This window comes from Podarcis liolepis (assembly GCF_965112155.1).
Source record: "Podarcis liolepis genome assembly, chromosome: 9".
NCBI lineage: Eukaryota > Metazoa > Chordata > Lepidosauria > Squamata > Lacertidae > Podarcis > Podarcis liolepis.
The window spans coordinates 74,182,115-74,207,792 of NC_139564.1; the positions used below are offsets into that span (position 1 = coordinate 74,182,115).

General features: G+C 43.9%; 2 protein-coding genes across 4 annotated transcripts in view; one reads left to right on the forward strand and one right to left on the reverse strand.

Moving 5' to 3' along the window:
• Positions 1–301: 301 nt before the first annotated feature.
• On the reverse strand, positions 302–25,255 carry TRMT44 (tRNA methyltransferase 44 homolog). Of its 3 annotated transcripts, XM_083460723.1 has the most exons (11): positions 24,772–25,167; positions 23,183–23,300; positions 19,326–19,545; positions 18,596–18,664; positions 17,185–17,292; positions 15,102–15,173; positions 13,556–13,656; positions 10,679–10,862; positions 8,967–9,351; positions 2,892–3,008; positions 302–676 (listed from the first exon to the last, which is right to left on the reverse strand). In XM_083460723.1, exons 1-11 carry the CDS (start codon positions 25,115–25,117, stop codon positions 432–434), a joined length of 1,965 nt encoding a protein of 654 aa, XP_083316849.1. In that variant the 5' UTR covers positions 25,118–25,167; the 3' UTR covers positions 302–431. The 3 variants fall into 3 exon arrangements, with proteins under 3 accessions (XP_083316849.1, XP_083316850.1, XP_083316851.1); XM_083460724.1 differs by lacking the exon at positions 23,183–23,300 and having other exon boundaries at positions 24,772–25,255; XM_083460725.1 differs by lacking the exons at positions 302–676; positions 2,892–3,008 and adding an exon at positions 7,764–8,705 and having other exon boundaries at positions 8,930–9,351; positions 24,772–25,193.
• A 51-nt stretch (positions 25,256–25,306) lies between these two features.
• ACOX3 (acyl-CoA oxidase 3, pristanoyl) overlaps positions 25,307–25,678 on the forward strand; it is a 28,081-nt gene continuing 27,709 nt past the window's right edge. The window contains 3 exon segments of the mRNA XM_083460706.1: positions 25,307–25,460; positions 25,463–25,516; positions 25,519–25,579. Coding sequence (XP_083316832.1) covers positions 25,385–25,460; positions 25,463–25,516; positions 25,519–25,579 — 191 coding nt within the window. The 5' untranslated portion in view covers positions 25,307–25,384.

The window sequence follows — 25,678 nt, forward strand, 5'->3', positions numbered from 1 at the left end:
ATTAATTCTGTGTTCTTTGCATTACACCAAACATGTAAAAAGAATATGTGCCTCGATGTGTTTGAGACAGCGCAAAAGCAACTGGCATCACAAAGTCATACAGTGACATTTGCCCATCAGATATGTAATTTCAGAGGCAGATTTGGCTCAAGGTTGTTCTGAGATATGATTGAAACTAAACTATAACCTCTGAGTTATTCAGAGAATTCAGAAGACTATCAAGGTTGAAATTCAACAGACCAATGGACTTTCGTATTTTAGGAAAGCACATTGACCATCCAGCTATGGATCCTGCCAAGAAGAGATTTAAAAACCTTTATTCTCTTACCACAGAGGGGATTCTCAGAGAAGAGCAGGCATAAAGTGGAACAAAACATAAATGTCACCATGTACATGAAATTCCATCAGAAATCCATCCAAGTACCATAAGTTTAACTCCCAAATCCTTTATCGTTTGTCACTGTTTTCAGAGATGGCTTCAACTCCTCACTACCGTGAGCATAACAACAGAGTTCAGAAGACAACGGACAGCCCTGAGGATGATGGATGTGAAACCAACACAGGCGCGTTTTGATTGCTTTAGAAGGAAGTCTTTGCTTAAGCTGCTTGCCAGGCTTGTTTTTCCTTGGTGGTTTCCATTCTCGCCAATCACGAATATGAACTTTCCCATTTAGAACTGAAATTAAAGGGTGGGAAAGGAAAGGAGAGGGAAACACACAGACCAGAATATTAACAAAGGGTTACAAGAATTAGTGCCAGAATAAGAGCAAGAAATTTGGGTGAGTAAATTTAAACACGACAAATATGCATGTGAGATTTGCTAGTCTCCGAGGTGCCACAACCCTTAGCTTAGCTGGGGGAGAAGCAAAACGGGCATCATTTGGCTTGGCAATACATGTGAATGAGGCTGGCGTGTAAAATCTAAATATATATTTGGATGGAAAAAACTACATTACATCTGCAAGCATATGAATGGTAATATAGAAGAACTCAAATGGGTTACAGGTACCAACATTCTGCTAATAAAAGATCGGGGGAAATATTTTTTTTAAAAAAAATTCAAAGAATTTGTGCCTTCAACATGAACTCAATTTCTGTAATACATCTCAAGCTGAATTCAAATGCTCAGCTTTTTTTTTTTTTTTAAAGGAGCTGGGGAAAACTTCCCTTGTGCTTGATCATACTTAACATAAACTGCTCGGTGGTACAGAATGTTTTGCATGCCAAAAGATCACAAGTACAATCCCTTTTATCTCCAGGTAGGGCTGGAAAATATGCCTGTTTGAAATCCTGGAGAGGCTATCCTTGTGTCCCTGTAGTGCTTGCAGTGCTCTTAATTCACCATTACCCAGTTTCAGCCCACACATAAGAAAGTATAAGCTATATAAAGAGAATGTTCCAGTGAGCTGGTAATTCTGTTATTCCACATTATGAGGAAGGAGGCAGGGGGAAATCCTGGAACACTCTGCCTTTCCAATCAGAAAATAGAACTAAACTGGGAGTTGCTATCTCTCAGGATGAGTGACAGACAGGCCCCTGTAATCTATCGAGGAATTATTGTAAATAGAATACTCTCCTGCATTATCAGGAAATGTTAATTACAACTAAAAAGGCTTTACTTTTCTAAACATTGTTTTTTTAAAATAAAAAAGAGAGAAAAAGAAAATACAATGCATCCTAAAATATTTTTACTATATATTTTCTAGCTAATTTGTGAGATGCCTTGGAGGGGAAGTAAACCAATACTTAATGAAGTACAGTACTACAATTAAAAAAGGCAAATTTGATATTACCTACATACTGATGCATCAAATTAGAAAAATATTTTCTGCTAGGCATCAGCACTGAAAAAGCATATTATCTCCACAAAGAACACCCATCCTGTACCATAAAGAGTTATCTTCTCAAGTTGTATCTTGACTAAATTACTGCAGCCTGCCTGGATCTGTTGAGCTAAGTTTCCAAGGTAGATTTACTTCATTCCTGCCATGATCCACAATCCTCTCCCATGAGCTTGTGAAGGTATAATTATCAACAACAAAGTGTTGGTGCTGACCTTTAAAGCCCAAAACGGCCTCCGCCCAGTATACCTGAAGGAGCGTCTCCACCCCCATCGTTCTGCCCGGACACTGAGGTCCAGCTCTGAGGGCCTTCTGGCAGTTCCCTCACTGCGAAAAGGGAAGTTACAGGAACCTGGCAGAGGGCCTTCTCGGTGGTGGCACCTGCCCTGTGGAACACCCTCACATCAGATGTCAAGGAAATAAACACCTGACTTTTAGAAGGCATCTGAAGGCAGCCCTGTTTAGGGACGTTTTTAATGTTTGATGTTTTATCATGTTTTTAATATTCTGTTGAGAGCCGCCCAGAGTGGCAGGGGAAACCCAGCCAGATGGGCAGGGTATAAATAATAAAATTATTAATAAGCCATGGCTAGAGAGGAGCAGATATGATGTGGAACCAAGACCAAGTTTGAAGCTTCAGGACTCCTAGGAAGCCTACACTCCTGTTCAGTGGCATATCTAGCCACTTGGGCATCCGGGCTGAGGTGCCCGCAGGGTGAGGCATGCCAGAATCCCAGTGCCCGAGCCCCGTTCCACTCTGGCGCCCTGCAGGCCCGCATTGCTTTTTTGAGCAGCGTGGAGCCTACAGGCACCCGAGCCACCGCGTCACTCCCAGAAGAGACGCATGGCTCGGGGGCAGTAAGTGCCCCCCCATGGTGTGGTACCCAGTGCCCCCCGCCCCCCCAGCTACGCCTCTGCTCTTGTTTGAATCCAATACCCAACATGCTTGTGACAGAGGCAAAGCAGTCCTTAGACTAAGATCATTCATCTTCCACATACTTAAACCAACATATAAGAGACTACCAGTCACTGAACAAACCTTGTCCTTACCTTCAAACACTTGATGATTGTTTCTAAGTAAGGTCTGGAGGCCTCCATACTCATTCTTCAGCCTTTTTAAAGTGTCCTTGTCCAAATGTTCTGCAATTTCACTCAGGGGGAGACTCTCTGCAGAAAGCAATATATTTATGTAAAGTAATTGCTAACCCTCAGCAATATTTTCAGTTCTGAGCTTCTGAGAACAGAAGGCCACTACGCTTAAGAGTGCTATGGAAAATACCCTTGTCTATGTAGGCAGATAGAACAAATTACACCCTGTGCTTCCAGTCGGCATGCTTCATTTTGCTGTAAGAGGCACTAAAGGAAGATGCTCTCACTGGCCATGTGTGCACCAGCATATTTAGCTACTACTTTTAGGCAGTAAGTTGCTCTTTTAAGAGGTCAGTTGTTCCTCAGACACAAGGTTTGTGCACTCAGAATTGGAGGTTGTGCATCCATTAACTAAGTTATCATCCTGTATAAGACAAGAGCTCTGACCAATACAGAGCAATGTAGCTATTACTGCCATTTGAAGGAATCTACTTTCTGTAACTTTCATACGTGCATATTATAATTTTGATGGTTACAGAACTTCCAAATTCACGTGCCTAAGCTGCTACGATGTATATCAACATTAAACAACCCACTTCTTTCTATACAACTGTCTGTGGACCACTGTGCTTATTGTGCAAGTGATGACAGGATGCTGAGCTTTGACCCAAAAAAGGGTATTCAAAACTCCCTGTGCAGTATAATAACACTGTCTGTGGCCTCATCTTGCATGCTGACTACAGAAAGTGGTATATGGAGAAAAGAGATATAGCTGGTGGTGAAGCATCAAATCTATCCCTGTGAATGTATCCTGTCTAAGGTTTCAATGAAAATGCTTCACTTCAGGATGGAATGTGTGTTGCATTGGTAAAGTTGATGTGCACAGCGAGAACGGTTTCAACATGTTGCCCAGTTATATAATGTCAATACAGTGATGGCGGTGAAGAGGTTTTACTATTTTGTCACCTGGAAGTGTTATCCAGCACAGCTTTTGCAAGTGGTAAAGGGTCTTCTGAGTACCACCTAAAGCCTTCAAAGAGTTGCTGTGACCATTTTGCTAAGCATTTCCCAGATAAATTCACTCACAGCCATGATGACCTGGACACTATGGTTATGATAAGAGTCACAGGTAGACAGGACCAACATTATATCTAGCAGTTTTCTTGAAGCCCTGCCACCTGTTTGCTGGCTCCCTGCCCACCTTGTCTGGTTGAATCAGCAAAATCAAGAGTGGAAGTCTGGACTTTGGTTTTGGGGCTTTAAGATGGTGCTTGTGAAGCCACTCCTAAAAAAAGGCTAAATTCAGATCTTGTGGCCTTGGTCACTAACTTGCCATTCTTCAGCAAGGTATTGGTGTAGGTTTTGACTTTGTAACACCATAAACATTTCATGCTGCTGATTATTTTGATCAGCTTGAGGCCTACGTCTGAAAGAGAAATGGCCTTGACTGCTGCGGTGGATGACTTATGTCATAGAATGGATGCAAGGAGAGGGCAAAGAAAAGAAGAGTTAGTTCTTCTAGACACTTTGGAGACTTTCAAGACCATCAGTCATGGTCTCCTTCTGGATTGTCTATCATCGTTGGGCTTAGAGGGCTTACAGTGGTTCTGGTCATTTCTGGATGGGTGCTGCCAGATGGTAATAGTGCTGAGGGAATCTTGCTCTGCCCTGTGACCTTTGGCTTACAAGGCAATGGAGGACTTCCTTGAAATTTGTTCTACAGGGTATGTAGTATTATGTATGCAAGTATTATGTATGCAAGTATTATGAGAAACACGTCAAGAACAAAGAGGTAAAACTAACAAATTGGTTTGCTATTAATCTACCATTAAACTTAACATGTGACCAATTTGGTATTATAGGAAACCTATGACCATCAACTGAATGCAGGTGAGCTGGCAGAGGCATTAGCAGCCAGCAGCTATTCTGTTTAGCTTATTGCAGTCTCTGGAAGCAGAGCCTGGAGTGCTGTCTCATGGTGTATGTAGGACCAAGAGACATGGATGGCGAAGGAGCTGCTGAAGTGATGGGCAACACCTGTGCCATGTTTGTCTTCCTGCCTAGGAATGTGCAAAGGTACACCTGCAGGAAGTGCAAGTTGGCTGCCTTGCTGGAAGAGAAGGTACAGCAACTTGAGGCCCAACTATCCACATGAGGAATTTCTCACTAGACCAGAGTGGAAGAGAGACGTAGGCGGGGTGCCCCTAGGGGAGGAAGAAGATCACTCAATGGGGGAGTCAACCCTCTGGAGGAGCCTGACACACAGAAGCAGAACTATCAGGAGCCATGCTGCGTCACTGGAGCTGCAAAATTGATTCCATGCCCTTACCTTGGTCACTGATTCTGGGCCAGAGGAGCAAGAACAGCAGTTGCAGACCACCGAAGGTACAGGCTGTGGAAGGTACAGTGCACAGAACAATTCTTGCCACACCCCAGAGGAGGAAGAGACGTGGGGTTTTGATAAGTGACTCACTACTGAGAGGGACAGAGGCAGCAGTGTGAGGAGGATGTCCTGGGAGGTGTGCTGTCTTCCAGGTGCAAAGATTCACAATGTGACAGAAAAGTTGCCAAGTTTTATAAAGCCTTCTGACTGCAACGCCTTCCTTCTGATTCACGTGGGTACAAGTGCCAGACAAGTGCCAGACAGAGCCTTTGACACATGGCAAGGGACTATGAAACTCTGGGCAGGAAGCTGAAGGGCCTTGGGGCACAGGTGGTTTTTTCATCCATCTTGTTGAAGATCATGGCCCAGGGAGAGAGAGGAAAATATTGGAAATAAAACCACTGGCTAATGTTATTCTAGACTACATCAACAGAAGAATAGAGTCCCGATCAAGGGAAGCAATGGTACTACTTTCTTCTGCCTTGGCCAGACCACAACTGAAGTACTGTGTCCAGTTCTGGGCGCTACAATTTAAGAAGAATATTGGCAAGCTGGAACCTGTGCATAGGAGGGGAACCAAGAGGACTGGAAAGCAAGACTGATGAAGAATGGTTGAGGGAGTTGGGTATGTTTAGCCTGGAAAAAAGGAGACTGAGAGGAGTTATGACAGCCTACTTCAAATATCTCAAGGGCTGTCACGTGGAAGATGGAACCAGCTTATTTTCTCCTGCTTTGAAGCCTAGGACCCAACCAATGGATTCAGGTTACAAGAAAATGGTTCTGAATAACATTCAGAAGAGCTTTCTGACAGTAAGAGCTGCTCAGCTCGGGAAATTGGCCTCCCTTGGGAAACTGTGGACTCTCCTTCGTTGGAGGTTTTTAAGCAGAGGTTGGATGGTCATCTGTCATGGATTCTTTAGTTGAGATTCCTGCATGGCAGGGGCTGGACTAGATGGCCCTCGACGTCCCTTTCAACTCTACAGTTCTCTGATTCTACAAATGTGGCAAAGCAGCAATAGTCAACATAAAAAGGCTTTTGGGTAGAACAGACAGAAACTTAATGAGAAACTCATGTCTCCTAGCTGTCATGAACGTAATAAAGGATGTCGTGGTAAATTTACAACATCTCTTAACAATTTACACAATAAATCTGAAAAGGGAGAATCTACAAGTATTGGTGTACTTGGGAGGTTACGGTCTTCTATAGGAGACAAGGGAACAAGCAAGAGGATTCTCTGGCCAAGGGGCGAAGCTGAGCAGATGGGAAACAGACATAAGGGCAAATGAGAAACACATTTCCATTTGGAACATGGTAACATTTGTTTTCAACTGAAATAAATGGGGACTATTGGATTAATTTCTCTATTGATTTTAAAAAGAATGCACCCTCAACTCTGTTGTTTACTCATACTGAATTACAACCCAGTGTTCAGAATGCGAAGGGGGAGCTGCTTACTCAGGAGAGGAAGGGAGACCTAGATGTGCCATCTTCCTCCTTTTTTGTTGATACTTGATCCGCCTGTCTGGCTCTTGCTACACTTCCCCTTTTGAAGCTGAGGACTGAAGGAAGAGATGTTGCTAAAGAGAGGAGAAACTGAGACCTACCATCCTTTCCCAAGGTACCTTCACTGCAGGGAAAGTGGTGATCTCACAGCTGGTAACCATGTTGGTGTTTATAAAGCAAAGAAAGCAGGAGAATACACATCAAACTTCTTGGGGATATCACTCGTAACACTTCTCACTGCTTTCTTGGCATCTGTGTTCTCTAGTTGTTGAGGAGAGCAATGGTGCCTCTAAGACAAACTCATGGCCGCTTGTGTGAAGAACAGCAGGGGATCTGGCCAAGTGACAGACTGTGGTTTCTGCAACCAAGCAGTCCTTTTACCTCTCTTCTGCTGGAAGCCGAGAGAAAAGAATAGTAACATTTTAGTTCAGCACCAGTTGCTTTCCTGCTCTGAGGGAGAAAGGGCAAGACTGAGTGTGGGGAGCCAAGAACTTCAGGGCTGCGGTGCAATAAAATGATCGTCTGAGTCCCTATAAACGTGTCTTTCTCTCAGAAAAGCAAAAGCTCAGTATAATTCAAACGATGTGATATGAATGATGCTGGAGCCCTGCTGCTCCTAACCAAGCAGGGCTGCTCCTGAAGCTGATGGATACCCCTCCATGGTGATGTTCTTGCTGGAGGATCCAGCCTGCCAACCAAGGAATGGTACATGCCAGGACTAAAGGCTTCTTTATCTTGGAACCACTAGGTAACTATAGTTAAAGTTGCATCCTAAGTGGGAAATCTATAGTGTGAACAGACCATTGAATCTGAACTGGACTAACAAAAAATTAGGTCAGGTGTAAGAGGGGAAGTCAGAGCACAGGAGCACAAGGCTTGTCCACACAGCATCAAACCATTCTTTTTTGGTTACATCTCAACCAACTGAGGCGAGGTCTCCAAAAACTTTCTCTCTGCTGTATGCTCACATTTATTCAGTACAAAAACAAGAAGTTGAAAACAGACAAAACAAAGCCTTGGACGGAGTACTATTTATTGCTGAGCTTCCCAGGGATGAATCCTAAAATCTGTTTATGATACTTGGGCTAAGTCCTAGAATATAAGAGGAAGAACTGCTGCTTATGAGCATGTGACTAATGCATTTCACACACTGCTAAGAATTACAACTTATCCACCCACATACATTTAAAATCAAGAATCCAGGCTCACCACCAGACATATTACTCAGGCACGGCCCCCAGCCCCTCTTTCTGGAAATGAAGCATGACCCCATCTCCTCTACTAGAATTATACACATTTATCATCTACAACACAGGGATGCGGGTGGCGCTGTGGGTTAAACCACAGAGCCTAGGGCTTGCCGATCAGAAGGTCGGTGGTTCGAATACCCGCGACGGGGTGAGCTCCCGTTGCTTGGTCCCTGCTCCTGCCAACCTAGCAGTTCAAAAGCACGTCAAAGTGCAAGTAGATAAATAGGTACCACTCTGGCGGGAAGGTAAACGGCGTTTCCGTGCGCTGCTCTGGTTTTAGTGTTCCGTTGTGCCAGAAGCGGCTTAGTCATGCTGGCCACATGACCCAGAAGCTGCCTGATGACAAACGCCGGTTGCCTCGGCCAATAAAGCGAGATGAGTGCCACAACCCCAGAGTCGGCCACGACTGGACCTAATGGTCAGGGGTCCCTTTACCTTATCATCTACAAAAATCCCCTCTTGGTTTCTCCCCTATCTCCAAGAAATACCCTCTCCCCAAAACATTAGCAATTCTACCATTATTTGGGTGCACCCAAGGAGGGCTATGGCCCAAGAGAAGCCAAGAAATCTCTTGCTAATAAAGGGCTGTATCTAAAGAATAATTTCTTTCCAGGCATGCTGTCTGTGTCAAGCCTTTACTGTGCCATTATAACACAATATATTTTTATGACTTGCTGGATGTCAACTTTTTCCATTCCAGAAACTCCATAATATTTAAGAGTTGCTGGAAAACAATGGGTGCCTGCAATTTACAGTTCTGTATGATGATGAATTCAGCGTGATTACCCAGAATGCCTTTTAACATCCTTCAGATGAGGTTTGTGAATTCAAATATAATAGACAATTTCAATTTATAGGAAACTTCCATTTTAAAATAATATATGAAGCAAAAATCTCACCTCCTCGATTCCACGCGTTGGACATTTCACGCGGACGCCCTTTGGTTTCCTTTAACAGTAATTTTGCTACCTTCAAAACCACTTTGTCTACCAAATCCTGGGGGAGAGTAGTACAGTTTCTCACTTGTTCTTTTCCCCTGGGCAGAAATCCAGATATTAGGACTTTCCCCACATCTGTCTTTTGGGATACTTTTGTATCTGCTGCTGGGCAGATGGTGACATCGCTTGCAGCTGGGAGGCTGTCATGTTGATGAAATCCATCTGTTTGATGATCTGGTGCTACCATGAAGTTTGACTGGCGCCGACTGATATACTGTGCTCGCTGCTCATCAAGTACAGCACCTTGCGTTGCTAGATATGTTCTAGACGTCCCAATGAGGCATACCTAAGAGCAGCAGAATTAATGCTATTTAGACACAAAACACAAAATTATATGTCCTGAACAAAGGGACCCTCCCACGCAAGCAGCTTGCCTCAATTTTATTGTATTATAGGGCCATAAGGCAACACTCTCCTCCAAACAACAACCAATGTATTATCCTCCCACATTAAATCTGGATCAGACAATGTTCAGCACATCAGATATGACTGCAAAGCAGAGAGCATGATCCTCTTGTTTAAAGTGACTATAGCTTCGAGGACGGGGAAAACTCAGCAGAGTCACCAGCCAAACTGGGCTAGAAGTTGCTTCACCCCCACTCCCACAATCCCAGAATAAGGAACTATGCAATCAGAACTTCACCAGTAAACACTCCTCGGGATACTAGCCCAACCTGCCTTAATATTCGGTCTTTGGTTGTGGAAGACCCAGAGGAGAAAAGGACCACCAAGAGAGAACAGCCTCCCTCCTAACCTTAAAAGTCTACCATGTAATAACTTGATTGTTTTAAGTTGCATTTCTGATGTGCCTACAGTGTGATGCATTGTTCAGTGGGGAATTAGATGACATGAAAGCCCCATCTGTGATGTCTGCTTTGCAATAGTTGATTTGAGCTTACAAGGTTCAAAACAACATACTGTGCTATGGGCTGGCATTTTGATGCCAACTTCATGTGGACGCAGTATAAAACGTTTATAGATAAGCAACAGCTATCTCACTAAGAAAACTTGTCTACAGACAGGTGTTTATGGTGGGACTGGTGCTCCTCACACATGCAAGCGTTATGCAGGGTCCACATGATTGATTCTTATTAATAATTACCGCATTTATATCCTGCCCTACCTCTCAAAGGAGTGCAGGGCAGCAAACAACAAGTGATTAAAACACACAACTTAATAACATATTTTAAATGTCCAATTAGTCTGGATAATTTCAGTGCCCTGTATTTAACTCAAGTCCATCTTGAAACCGGTGAGATTCTGTGCTCTCAACTGTTCTGTATGAGATAGTTGCTAAAATGTATTGCATTGATAGGACTGCTACAGCTCTACAATCTAGGTTTATTAAGATGCTGCCAGTTTTTAGCTCTCTGACCATGCAGCCTTCCTTAACCAAACACTTTCCTGCCTTACATTCAAGGGAAATTCAGTCCATCAGGATTATTAGACATTGACTGGGAGAAGTGCAAACACGGGGGGTGGGGGGAGCAACAGCTTTCCATCACTACTTTCAAGACCACTGATTCAGCCAGGCTACAGCAAGATATTCTTTTAAAACCCAAGGCTATATGAAGCAATTAATATGGATTAAGAACAATGAATGTGGAAGTTACCCTTTTCGTTGAAGGAATTCTAAGGCAATCTTCTTCCACACGAAAGCCACATACAAATCCCACTTCCATAACAAAATCAAGATACTCTCTATACTGGGTCTTCTTACTTTGCCTTCGGTTGTACTTTCCATAGAAATCAAAGAAGCAGCAAGGCAACAGAAAATAGCGGCAAGAATAGGAAGACCTGCAATAAGGGAAATGTGCTAAATCTATTGAAATTACATCTGCAAATACTTATGCAAAATCTACAAGCTGTTGCACCTCCTGGATTTGACAGAAGTGTCACAGTTTAGGGTTTATGAAGATCAGACTGATGTCCCATTTCCCCTTTCACTCTGCCATGCAGTCTAAGGTCAGAGCAGGCTTCCTCAACCTCGGCCCTCCAGATGTTTTGAGACTACAATTCCCATCATCCCTGAACACTAGTCCTGCTATAATAATAATAATAATAATAATAATAATAATAATAATAATAATAATAATAATAATATATTATTTGTATCCTGCCCATCTGGCTGGGTTTCCCCAGCCACTCTGGGCGGCTTCCAACAAAGATGAAACATACACTAAAATGTCACATATTAAAAACTTCCCTGAACAGGGCTGCCTTCAGATGTCTTCTGAATGTCAGGTAGTTGTTCATCGCTTTGACATCTGATGGGAGGGCGTTCCACAGGGCGGGCGCCACTACCGAGAAGGCCCTCTGCCTGGTTCCCTGCTAGCTAGGGATCATGGGAGTTGTAGGCCAAAAACATCTGGAGGGCCGAGGTTGAGGAAGCCTGGGTCAGAGCATTTTCCTGGCAAGCTGGACTATAGAAGAGCCAAGGCTGCCTTGACTTCCTGGAATCTGGTTTCCAGCTAAAAGGACACCAGATTCCCAAAAGCTTTTTATTCTATTCCATCTCAAGCTCCAATTTCCCTTGCAGTTTAGACTGCTAATGGGATCGTTTAAATATTTTTTTCTTGACTCATTTTCTATAATCAGTAAGATATAGATATTCTTTTAAGTAGAATGTTGTATTCTTTCATGGCCCACAGCCAATACAGAAATAAAACTGAATTGAGTTGATATACCTCATCTAAATGGACTGCTGCCCCCTGGTGGCTGTTCACACTACTATTCGTCACCAAAAATTCTGCTCCCCATCACCACCGACCTCTACCTATTATTCTTCCATTTTCAAATGCTTTTAGTTCATCTAAATATTGCATTTTACACTGGTTTAACCTGCCCTGGGAACTTATGGTGAAAAGGAAGTAAGAATTTAAATAATAATATTTTTAAAATTTTATATCCTGTCTTTTTCTCTGGCAGGGACTCAAGGCAGCTTACAGATAAAACAGAAATACAGTGGTGCCTCGCAAGACGAAATTAATTCGTTCCGCAAGTCTCTTCGTCTTGCGGTTTTTTCGTCTTGCGATGCACGGTTTCCCATAGGAATGCATTGAAAATCAATTAATGCGTTCCTAGGGAAACCGCCTTCAGACCAGGTCCAGGGACAGTCTGTCCCCGGACCTCTTCTGAAGGCTGGGGGGGGGGGGGACAAGGGCTTTTCTTCCCACCCCCAGCATTTTAAAAAACCCCGGGACAGCGGAGGACTTCTCCGCTGTCCGGGCGATCTTAAAATGCTGGCGGGCGGCATTTTAAAATCGCCCCGGACAGCGGAGGACTTCTCCGCTGTCCGGGGTGATTTAAAAGCCCCTGGGAAGGCAGGCAGGGGGGACAAAGACTTTTGCCCCCCGCCAGCCTTCAGAAGAGGTCCTGGACCTCTTCTGAAGGCGGGCGGGGGGGGCGAAAGTCTTTGCTCCCCCCCGCCTGCCTTCAAAAGGTCCCCGCGGCGGCGGGAGGTGTCCCCTGCCCCCCGCCCGGCTTCGGAGCACCGGGAGAAGCGATCTCCCCGCAGCCCCTTGCTTCAAAAGAGGTCCGGGGGCAGCGGGGAAGAAGCGCGTCGCTTCCCGCTGCCCCCGGACCTCTTTTGAAGCAAGGGGCGGTGGGGAGAAGCGATCTCCCCGCAGCCCCTTGCTTCAAAAGAGAAGACCCGCTGTCCCCGGGGCAAGCTTCGTTTTGCGAAGCAAGCCCATAGGGAAATTCGTCTTGCGAGGCAACTCAAAAACGAAAAAACCTTTCGTTTTGCGAGTTTTTCGTCTCGCGAGGCGTTCGTCTTGCGGGGTACCACTGTAGCTAAAAACATCATTTAAAACAATTAAACATTAATAGAACATAGAGAGATTATTACCACAAACAACCCACCCACTGGCAGTTCCACATCAATCCCTTAGCAACTGCTTCAGTTTGCTTCTCTGCCCTTCCAAGTCTGTCCCCCTCCCACCAATAGCCACATTCTTGTGGCATTTGGTGTACAGCAAATGTGGAGGAACCTTTCAGGCATTCAAGGCCCTTGAAGCAAACTCAAACCTCTGTTGCTCTTTTCTCTGGATTATGTTCTAAATCAGGCTTCCTCAACCTAGGCCCGCCTAGGCCTACAACTCCCATGATCCCTAGCTAGCAGGACCAGTGGTCAGGGATGATGGGAATTGTAGTCTCAAAACATCTGGAGGGCCGAGCTTGAGGAAGCCTGTTCTAAAGAAACCCAACTTTCCTAGGCTTCAGAGGAGTTCATTTCTGCAAGTTTTGCGTTTACTGCAGCTTTTTCACTGGCTTCATTACTTCAGCTCAGATCCTCTCCCCAAAAACCATATTTTGTGGTGTGTGTTGCTGTTTTTGACATAGCTGATTTTTATACTATCCTTATTCTGTTTTTATTTGTTCCATGTACCATGGCAGAAAGGCGATTAGTAAATATATCATTCCATACTGGTTCTTCATCCTAAGATAAGAGTGTCCACTTTGTTTTTAAAAGCACTGAGGTTTGGTACCTGGCTGCAATTACAGGTATCCATGGTGTCAGCTCATCAGAATGATTTCCAATCAGCCAGTCAACATCTGGATACAGATTGTCTGGACTAACTGTATTTTCCTAAAAGGAAGCAAAACAATGTCTTTTACACAGCATGTCACACAAAGTAAACAAAACTGGTAGAAGTGTTTTACTACTGAAATCCATTATCGTTCACATCAGATTTACAGTTTGATTACATTTCCAAAATAGCTTGAGTTAGTGATGTTGTGAGAATGGTTCATCATTGGATTTACTCATCTCTCTGGGCTTCCCATGGGCTTCTCAGAGGCCATGGTGAGAACACAATACTGGACTGGGTAGGAGCCTCTGTTCTGACCCAGGAGATCTCCCTGCAGTCTTACGCTTCTTATATGTTTCAACGCCTACATTTATACTACTATTATTTTCACATTTAAAAAAACAATTCAAATGTATTTAAGCTTATTCTTTTAAAACAAGAGGGAAGTTGAAAACTGAAGGTTATTTTACCTTCCGAGAAATTCTAACAGAAGTTTTGGTAGTAAACCTTTAAGACTCAAAATCTCTTTTGAGAACTCTAGGTTGTAGCCCATAGGGTTTTTCATATCATCCATTCCTACTAAATAGAAAATCTGGATTTCTTCCTGATCACTTCGGCAAAGGGTCTTCACTTCAGTGCCACCTCACACCTGAGGCAAAAAGATTGTTTAATACACCCCCTTTCTCTGTATCCATTGCAGCTTATACTATGAGCAAGATGCTTTTATGCAATGGGTCATAGCGAATTCCGAAGGCTATTAAAAATGAAATAAAATGCAACCTTTCCCCTAAACCATTTTAATATGTTACGTATTCTCTCATAATGTATAGGTCAATTACTGTGTGGTGTTCTCTCTCACATTGATGGGGAAGGTTGAGACAGTGAGAGAAAGAATCAACAATCCAAATTAAAGTGAATGCAGGATTAATTTGTTTTTACTTCTTCATTGTACAAATTTTCTACCTCACTCTTCATTAAAAAGAAACTAGGAGAGCTTACAACATAAAACACTGCAACAACAAAAGCTCAGTTACAAATGATACAGGTAATATAAAGAGTCCTTATGACGTATATGAACATCAGGTCTCTGTGGAAACCCTACAAATGATCAGCCTAAGACTTCTTTGCCTCCTGTTAACTACTCTTATTCCGTTTGAGAGATCGAAATATAAGTATCCAGTGTTAATAACAAAATCAATTCGGGGGGGGGGGGTGGAGAAGCTGATATAATGTTTTCTCTGCACAATCATGTGCACAAATACAGACTTACAAAATGGGCTAGGCTACATTTTGATATGCTTTACATAAAGTTGTGGGTCTTTTGCCCTTCTGCTGCAATCCTACATCCATTTTCCTGGAATAAACCTCACTGAACTCAATGAAACTTACTTCCTAGTAATCATGCACAGGACTGTACTGTAAGTGAGCTTGTTTGCAAAAGGCAGTTCTGAGTTAGATGCAGTTTATAAAGATTCCATCCAGAAAGCCCATGTTTCAACCATACCTCCAAGTGTGTCTGTGGGCCGTACATGTCCCATATTTTTCTTCTTCTGACATCAATCCCTTTGCCTGGATGCTGAAAGATTCCATGTAAGAATTATCAGTTAAACTGTACCTTACTTTTTAGATACTCCTTCCAAAAATGATACAAACAGTGAACAGAATGCCACCATACATCCTGAAATCAGAATAAATTCTACTAGTGTTTGTTCAATTTATATCCCATTCTTCCTCCTAAAGGAGTCCAGGACAGCACATGGAGCACAAATTGTAAGGAAAGTAGGGGACTCTCACAGGACTGATGCCTGAGTGTAAAACCATATTTTTACCTTACCCCTCATCCCAATGTATTGCCTGATTCTATTTCATCAGCGCTAAGACAAGTTTTTATACGGTATTTATGTGAGTCCTACAACAAAATGTTGCAGGTCATTGTCTCCTGTTAACAGGAATGCCCCTATTAAAGTCCCTTCGAGAATACTATGCACTGTTAGAGGCTGAAGCAGTGATTATACGTATCTGGGAGCTGGTTTTCTGCCAAAAGGTTTCCAAAAGCTTAAAATAAATCATAACACAAAAATAGACACATACATTTAAAAATAAACAGATCCACGTCCCCTATGGCCTTAGCCAGCAGCCAAAGGCCCATTTAGAGGCTGCGAGCCTTCAATCATAGAATCATAGAGTTGGAAGAGACCACAAGGGCCATCGAGTCCAACCCCCTGCCAAGCAGGAAACACCATCAGAGCACTCCTGACATATGGTTGTCAAGCCTCTGCTTAAAGACCTCCAAAGCAGGAGACTCCACCACACTCCTTGGCAGCAAATTCCACTGACAAACAGCTCTTACTGTCAGGAAGTTCTTCCTAATGTTTAGGTGGAATCTTCTTTCTTGTAGTTTGGATCCATTGCTCCGTGTCCGCTTCTCTGGAGCAGCAGAAAACAACCTTTCTCCCTCCTCTATGTGACATCCTTTTATATATTTGAACATGGCTATCATATCACCCCTTAACCTCCTCTTCTCCAGGCTAAACATGCCCAGCTCCCTTAGCCGTTCCTCATAAGGCATCGTTTCCAGGCCTTTGACCATTTTGGTTGCCCTCCTCTGGACACGTTCCAGTTTGTCAGTGTCCTTCTTGAACTGTGGTGCCCAGAACTGGACACAGTACTCCAGGTGAGGTCTGACCAGAGCAGAATACAGTGGCACTATTACTTCCCTTGATCTAGATGCTATACTCCTATTGATGCAGCCCAGAATTGCATTGGCTTTTTTAGCTGCCGCGTCACACTGTTGGCTCATGTCAAGTTTGTGGTCAACCAAGACTCCTAGATCCTTTTCACATGTACTGCTCTCAAGCCAGGTGTCACCCATCTTGTATTTGTGCCTCTCATTTTTTTTGCCCAAGTGCAATACTTTACATTTCTCCCTGTTAAAATTCATCTTGTTTGTTTTTGCCCAGTTCTCTAATCTGTCAAGGTCGTTTTGAAGTGTGATCCTGTCCTCTGGTGTGTTAGCCACCCCTCCCAGTTTGGTGTCATCTGCAAATTTGATCAGGATGCCCTTGAGTCCATCATCCAAGTCGTTGATAAAGATGTTGAATAAGACCGGGCCCAAGACAGAAATCCCAAATAGAATACCACCTGAGCCACAACCATCGGCCAGGCAAGAAGCAGCTGTAGAGAACCTGCTTTTCCCCACCTTACCAGGAAAACCGTTCTGCTGCAACTGCCCATTGTCCTGAGATTGCAGAAGTGAGAGAAAATATACTCTGAGCAGGCAGGCATAGGACTGAGGGATATAGCAACCCAGTAGTATTTCAGCTTATATAGCAGAATGCATGAGTAACAGCAGACACCTTCTGTTTCAACCTTTAAATGCCTGCTGAAAACTTGTCTATGCTGCTGGGTTGTTGCAGACATTGAAGCAAAATCTTTCTATAATAGTTAGTTGTAGCCTTGAGTTTTAAATTTTTTTGTGTGCTTTTATTGTATTATAAAAAATATTGAAGTTATTCACAATAATGAGGTAGCAGTATATAAATGTTTTATAAAGAAATAAAATAAGTTGACAACTTCAAATTATTTACCCCCTCGTTGTTTAAAATGTGAACCAGGAGACCATTTCCGCAGCCAAGATCCACAAAAGACTGTTTCTTGGACAATCCTCTCTCAGCTCTCTCATCTTCCCAAAGGATCTAAGAAAAAGACAAAACCCGATTTTTAAAAAACCACTGGTGGCAAAACCAGCATTAATGAAAACTATAAAAAGGCTTGTTTACAGAAATCAAGATGATTTTCTAATGGTGTTTGCAACAGGGGTACGTGGCTACATTCTATTTTGACAAGAAGGATAAAGAAATGTCCATCTACATTCTTTAAGAAATGTAAGCCTTACATAACCCAAAACTGAGGTGGAGGGAAGTCAATAACTTACATGTTTGTCTTTGTTGTTTTTTTGTGTTTTGTTTTCTTATAATTAAGTTATGTTGTTCTTCTTATTGTTTTTTTCGTGAAGAATTTATTTTCTGTACATATGTGTGTATATGTGTGTATGAAAATTAATAAAGAGAAATTAAAAAAAAGAAAAAAATGTAAGTCTCTGATTAGAGACTTCATTAACCCCCACATAAGTGGGGAGTTGCCTGTACTAAGAATAGCTCTTAAAGGAAAAGTACACAGCTCAGTGCACAAAAAAGAAGAAAATGCATAGACACACAAGACAAATGCTTAGTTCTTACTTGTCAGGAAACTGACATCAGAGCAACAGGCGAAGGAGAGGCTCTCCGATTCTGCAGGGGAAGGTACAAGCACTAGGGGGAGACACAGCTTGATGGAGGGGGAAGGAAATCAGCGTAACACTAAGGATCCAGGAGAGCAAATGGGAGAAAAGGTGGAAGGGCTCCGGGATTCTTCCTTGGAAGTCTGTGAGGAGAGCCCTGGTCCTCCACTACCCATGCCCTCCTTGCGCAGGAGACTCCCGCGCAATGAAAGGCGGAGACGATTGGGAGTCAAACAACTCTTATGCTGGCAACGGTTTAAGAAACACCCACAGACAGATTCTGCGAGCGACTGAGGCAGCCACGCTGAGATGGGCTGTGCAGTCAGGACGGTTTGACCCAGGCAGCCAAGCTCCAAAAGGGGACAGTTTACGCACGAGTAACTCCAAACCACTACATTACTGCTTTGTCTTCTTGTGTGTCAATGCATTTTCTTCTTTTTGTGCACTAAGTTTTGTACTTTTCCTTTTCATAGATATAACATACACATGATAAATCAAATATTTTAAAACCCAAAGCCATCATCTCTCATTATCAGTCATGAGACCATCATTTCTGTCTCTATTTCAGACTTTTATATCAGCTGTGCATTTTAAAGTCAAATTCACATTTCCATTTGTTAAAATTCCATTGTCTTTTACAAGCACTATGTGAAATCCGTTTCTTTTTTTTTAAAAAAGATAAATCTACATTTTAAGAGATATTTTGTACCACCACGCACCAGAAGGTATGAAGCTATAGCAACATCTTCATATACAAATTTTTCTGGATCTGTTACTTCAGGCCATACCTGCAGGTAAACAAGAAAAAATGACAATTCATTTAACTGTGAATATTCAGAATTGTACACACACATACAAAAAACCCACACATATCTACACATAGTAGATAGTAGTATCCCTCTCTGGCGATCACTTGTAGCCGAGAAAGATTGTCTTCCATGAATATGGTCTTAACGGTGTGTCCCTAAGTGACTGTGGAGGCCAATTCAGGATCCACAGATCCCTCCACAGTGGGGACATAGGTTTCTGGGCAGGGAATATACACACATACACAGCCCACAGAAAACTCACCAGAATGGTGGGCCTTTCTAGAAAGAGCCCCGTTTTGTAGATTCCATTTTGTAGATTTTGTAGGTCCACAGAGCCAGTTGTACGAATAAGAAGATGGGAATTGAGCAGTTTGCCTCTTTGGCAAGGTTGGAGCATTTTGAGGGAGGGATGTTTTGGAGGCAAGCTGTTTTGAAAATCCCTAAAGGCAAGGTTTTTGCTCATCACTGTGCCATATTACAAATACTAACATTCCCCACCATACAAATATCTAGATATGGACTGAAAGATTCCAATGAAGTTTCTTTAGCATGCATTCAGATTTGAAATACAAACACTGTCACATACATTTTAATAAAAAATTGAATAGCAAAAAGCTTATCTGGTCGTTCTGCTCTTTACCTTTACAATGTCTTTGTACTTTTCCTTTAGATCTTGATAAATTTTGCTGTATCTAGCAACAGAAATGAGAGAGAGTGTGTTCTTAAATTCACGTTTTGTGGTCTCTGTGGACCATTTAGCAAGTTTTGGCAGCAGTTCACTTCCAAGCCATGTTGTTTTAGGGCACAGAATTCCATCTGAAATGTAGTTTTCTGGAGGTGATGAAAACATTGAAATAGACCTTCAACGTTAAAAAAAGAAAAAAAGAAATCAGAGCTGCTCAGTAATAAAGTGCTTGAGATCATCTGTGGCTCAGTGTGTGTCTGACTATGAATGATCAGGCATCAAAAACGGGAAGCTGCCTTTGAGGAATGGCTCTTGCATGTTTATGGTATGGGTGCATGAATTTAACTCTGTCAGCTAAACCTTTCTTTCCAGGAAAGGAGGAAAGAAATAAGAGAAAGGATAATAGGTTTTGAGATGACTTGAGGGCCTAGCACACTACCTAATTAGCCTACCTTTTTTGTATGTGCTCATTCCTATCAGAAGACAAGGTAGAAAAATGACAGACAAGCCAAGCTGGACTTATGCCACCTATTTTTCTTAGTTTATATACAAATATATATACCCTGCTCTCGCACTGCAGACACAATGCTTTTAGAAACACCCACAAAATCCATTAAACAAATCAATACAATCATAAAACCTTTGAAGATCAAAGGCAAGAAAAGTAGATAAACCTCAAAACCTACAGAGGACTGGTCTCTTAAAAACTACTCGGTCTGACAAGGCCAAAACACCTGCTGGAAAAATGTTTGACCACAAGTCTGGAAGAAGGGAGGTCAACCAAATTTCCTGGAAAAGGGAATTCCAGTTTGGGAATAGCCATAGAGAATACGATCTCTGGCATCCCAAGCAATCATGCCTTTACTTTCCTGGGAATGTGAAGAACAGCCTCCCCTTTAGACCCTGAAGGGTCAGACTCGTATCGGAAAGAAATGGTCCGTTAGGTGCCATGGGCCCAAACCACTTAGAGATTTAAAAGGTGGCCAGAGGTTATGTTTGCATGGACTTCCCCATGCAAAACACATTGCAGCAAAACCAATCTGGCCGTAACAAAGGTCTATGTCATCATGGCTGGGTCCAACGTTCCTAATTTCTATTAAATGCAATTTTAAGTTTTAGGCTGGATATTTTTTAAAAGAGAGAAGCTTGGCATAACTGAACCACATTAATGAAAAAAATTCAATAAACTTTGAAGAAATGTTTTTTCCCAAGTTAGCTGTCTGGGTAATAGAGATTCAGAGGTCTATAAGGAAAACAATAGGGGGGGGGAATATCACCTTGCCCCCCAGTGATAAAACTGATAAATTAGGACGATAAAGAATTTCGTATTAGTGAAATCCTTTTTAAGACAACGGTTTACACTCTCAAAGAATGTTTTGCAAGAAGAGTTTTAGGTAATGCAATCAATAGCATTATAGAACGATACAGGCGTCCAACTTAAGTGCAATTGATTTGCGCATGAATCTGGAAATAGATTCAAACCAGGAAATGGCAAGAGAGCTGGCGCGTTCTTGTGGCTCCCCGGGAGCCCAAAGAGGACTTCAGGGATGGTGGAAGCTCCAGACACTGGAGGCACAGCGGGGCTTCATTTAGGTCTAGCAGCTGCCGCAGGTGGTAGCGCAGCAGCTGCCGCCACTTTCCATATGTCCTCCAGCCGGCAGAGCTTCAACTCTAGTTGAAAGGAAAGTTGATTGGAGAGAGAGTGGGAGTGGGGGGCGGGAATGGCATTTAGAGGCTTTTTAGAGGGTGCTTCCCATTTTCACTTATTCATGTGGGGGCCCAGAACATAACCCTCACGTAAGTGTGGGACGCCTGTAGTTCTGTGTGTTCTGTAGAGATATACAACACTTAGATCTGTGTGATGCAGCCTCTGACTCCTGTTATGTACATGCTTCAGACTCCTCCACATGAAATAAACTGACCCATGTTTAGAATTCTCACACCAAATGATATAACCAAGATGTGATAGAAACATTGGTCATATTTGTGCAAAACTCAACTTTTTTTGCCATCCATGGAGATAAAAATGAAGCCTCGGATTCAGGATCACAAGTTATTAATCATGGAGAAACAGATTCTGATTACAGATGCTAGTATTTATGGTACCGCAGAGCTGCAACTTACACATGATTTACTTATGCGGTTGCAGCTTTGAATGAGTGGCAGAAAAATTAATAAATGGGGAGTAGGGAAAAGTGCCAGAAGCAATGTTAGGAATTCCCCAGGTGCCAGGCACATTTTGCAACTGCTGAGGGTCCAATTATGACCATGTGGAGATCTCTGGATGCCAGACTGACAACTGATGTCTCCTTCTGGTTGGCCCCTCCAGCTTTCTTAAGCAGGTAAGGGGAGATTATTTACTGCATTTCTCTCCCACCTTTTTCCTCCAAGGAGTACACAGTTCACGCTCCTCAGTTAATCCCTACGAAAACCCTGTGAGGTAGGTTAAGAGGCTGTGCCTGGCCCAAGGTCACCCTGTGAGCTTTATGACTGAGTGGAGATTTGAACCCCAATCTCCCTGGTCCTAGTCCGACACTAACCACTACACCACACTGGCTTCCTAGAGGACTTCTGCTATGGGGCTTCTCTATAAATTAAATAGGTAAACCACTTTGAGATTATTTTCTCAAAGTGGTATAGAAATGAAAATGATAATCATAATAACAATAAATTTCTTTTTTTTAAAAATACGTTCTGTTATGGCAACCATAACTTAGGTTTAAGGTACCATTTGGTGATTAGCTGAGTTTCTATCACGGGTCGGAAAGAGCCATCTCGAGATCTCAAGAGGCCTCATTAGATCTTGCATGACCTCCCCGGAGCTGGGTAAGCAAGACAGATTACTTAAAAAGCTTTTCCTGTGCCAGATTTTCCTGCCCGAAAAGGGCTTTTAAGCCCACCACCTTGCTTACTGGATCTCATGGGAGGCTCCCACAGCCTTCCAGAGGCCTCAAACCTTTTCAGAACCTAGTAATGCAGTCACGCAGGGGTGGTTCCAGGGGTCTTCTGGACTTTGCAAAGTTTTCCCTTTGCAGGCAAACCCTTGGAATGCAACTCCTATGCAAGTTGTGGGCTTACTATATTACTGTTTTGCATACTAGCATTTAAGGGTGTTTATTTTCCACAAGTAATATGCTGTGCTCTGCCCTTAATACCATGCCCTTAATACCAGCAGGATGCCTTAATACCTTAATACCTGCCCTTAATACCAGCAGGAGACAATTTTGGTATAAAAAAAAATTTATTGTAGCACCGTGCAGAAGTTTGGAGCCCTCTTTCTCTAGGATTGGGAGTATTCATGATTTTGCTTGCCTTAATTTGGGCCTCCATACTTTTGAGGCGGCAGTCCTATGTGTACAACTGGGAAACACTCCATATATCAGGGTAAGTCTGAGTAAACATGCAGAAATAGGACTGCTTTTTAAATTTCATATATAGGCTAAATAGTAAAAATTATATACAGGTGGCAATTATTTTCTGCGCGCTTAAGTGATGCGTGACTGCTGACACATACGCTGTTTTCAGCCCCAGAAGAGGATAGACCTGCAGTTGAACCCACACATAAATGGGGAGTTGCCTGTATGCCACCTCAGTTATAAATGCTTTTTATGCTACCAATGTAGTGAAATAGGTTTAGGTGTGCCAGGAAGCAGTCAACTGCTTATATTTCAATGTGTAAGTTGGGTGTGCATGATTTTTATTTAATGGTTTCATAAATTTCCAAAAATGTTATACTCTAGCCACCACACACACCGTAATAAGTCCACATGACAAATACATTCCAAAGAGTGAAAAATCTTCTCAGCACCCACCATTCATTGTCTTGTGCATGCAGAAGTCGAACTTGATAAATATTGCTCTTCATGATCTTGTATTTCCCATCATGGGTTTGTACCAATGGCAAAAAAGTTACGGTCCCATTAAATATATCTGTAAATATTTCACAACAGTAGGTTTTATTTACCTTTGGGAAACAGAGTAGTGTTTAAGACTTACATAGCATATATCATATTGCTGCAACCTTTACAATAACATTGTAAGCAGGCCAGCATTATATTGCATCATAGTGCAGCATTATATTGCATCATATTGCTGCAACCTTTACAATAACATTGTAAGCAGGCCAACACCCTATTGTGGATGGCTGTGGAGGCTCTTGCCATTTGATGCTCAAGCCCTTTCCTAGCAAGGCCCAATGCTTAATTTCCCACCTGCGTTGAACATAGAAATACACAGTGCTGCTAGTTAGCGGAGCTACACTGACACAAGGAAGCCATTGCCTATACAGTGGTAACTCTGGTTACATACTTAATTCGTTCCGGAGGTGCATTCTTAACCTGAAGCACCACTTTAGCTAATGGGGCCTCCCGCTGCCACCGCCATGCAATTTCTGTTCTCATCCTGAAGCAAAGTTCTTAACCTGAGGTACTATTTCTGGGTTAGCGGAGTCAGTAACCTGAAGCGTATGTAACCTGAGGTACCACTGTAGTAATAAGGTGTCTCTGCCCACCAAGATCAAGCACATAGCTGATTTTTGAATTTACTGACTCTCTCTCTCTCTCTCTCTCTGTGTGTGTGTGTGTGTGTGTGTGTGTGTGATAGATATATATCCAATACTTTTCATTTTTGATGTTCTGAATGTTTTCTCTTTGCTTTGGGCCACTTTGGACAAAGCTAGGGCTCACCCAAACTTCCGCTTGCCACATTGCTTCCACCCGCCCCAAGAAACACGCTTTTTACCGCTGAATCAGAGCAAACGTCAACTGGATTTTCCGCGGATGGACGACTGCTCCCAATTCAGCAGCAAAGAGCAAGTTTTCCTGGGGGAAGCGGTGGGCCAAACGGGAAACTGCTCAGACCTGTGCTTTCTAGGCACAGGCCAAGTGGAACTGTGGACAAGCCCTTAGGGTTCTCCGCTTGCCCCGCACAGACTGGCTCCTGTATACCTGAAGGAGCGTCTCCACCCCCATCGTTCTGCCTGGACACTGAGGTCCAGCTCCAACGAGGGCCTTCTGGCAGTTCCCTCGCTGCGAGAAGTGAGGTTACAGGGAACCAGGCAGAGGGCCATCTCGGCAGATGTCAAGGCAATAAGCAACTATTTTACTTTTAAAAGACAACTGAAGGCGGCCCTGTTTAGGGAAGTTTTTAATGTCTGATGCTGTATTGTTTTTAACACTCGATTGGAAGCTGCCCAGATGGGCGGGGTACAAATTATTATTATTATTAGCCTTCCACGGCGGAAAACCTGATTGCCTTCTGTTGTCATTCTGCGCTACATTTCGCGGCGGGGCATACAAGCAAAGCCCCTCAATCCGCCTGTCCGCCCAAGGTCCGAGCTCGCTGTGGGGAGCCGCAGCCGGCCGCCCCGACCCCCCCCCTCCTCCTCCCGCCCCGAAGTCACCTTTGACGACCATCTCCCTGGCGGGAGCGGGAGGGCAAGCCTTGGGCACGAGCGTCCGGAGCACCACCTCCAGCTCCTCCTCGGCGGGGCCGGCGAGGCCCAGGGCTTCGAAGTCCTCGCGGCAGCAGCGGCAGAAGGCCTCGCACGCGGCCTCCAGCGCCCGCCGGCCGGGGCTCCCCTCCCCGCCTGCCCCGGGCCGAGCGGCCCGCCAAGCCCCGTCCTGCCGAGCGCCGCACAGCCGCTTGTTGGCCACCTGGGGCTTCTCCAGCCACACGCCCACCGCCGCCCAGAAGCCCCCCGGGAGCAGCGCCGAGCCCCGCAGGGAGGCCTCCGCCAGCAGCTCCATGGCGGCGGCCGGCGCGGGTTGACGACGTCACATCCGGGCGAGGAGCTGTCCCCGCCCCGCTCTTCCGCTCCATCTCGCCCAGAGAGCTATGAAAAAGGTTAAGAGCGGCGCGCTTCCCTTGCTCGTGGGGATATTCCGGAAAGAGTCGCTTGCAAGAACAACAACGAGAGATAAGAAACCTCTCCATTTGGAGGAAGTCATATCAACATAGAATCATGGGGGAGTTGGAAGGGACCTCGAAAGGTCATCTAGCCCAACCCCCGGGCAATGCAGGAATCTGAACCAACGCATCCACGGCAGGTGGCCATCCAACAAACAGGGGGCAAGGCAGGATTTCGACGGAACTTCACGGCGGCTGCAAAGCTCTCACCGCCGAAGAAAAGGCAGCCGCAGGTGCGGAAGTCAGCGCGATCCTCCGCGCCGCAACCCGCCCTGGGGTCTTGGGGTGAGAGGCGGCGTCTCGTAAGTTCAGACACGGATTGAGACCCACCAGAGGCGACGGAGAGCCCAGGCGCGCGGCAGGAAGCCCGTTCCGTCCGGGGTTGGCTTGGATGCGCGCCC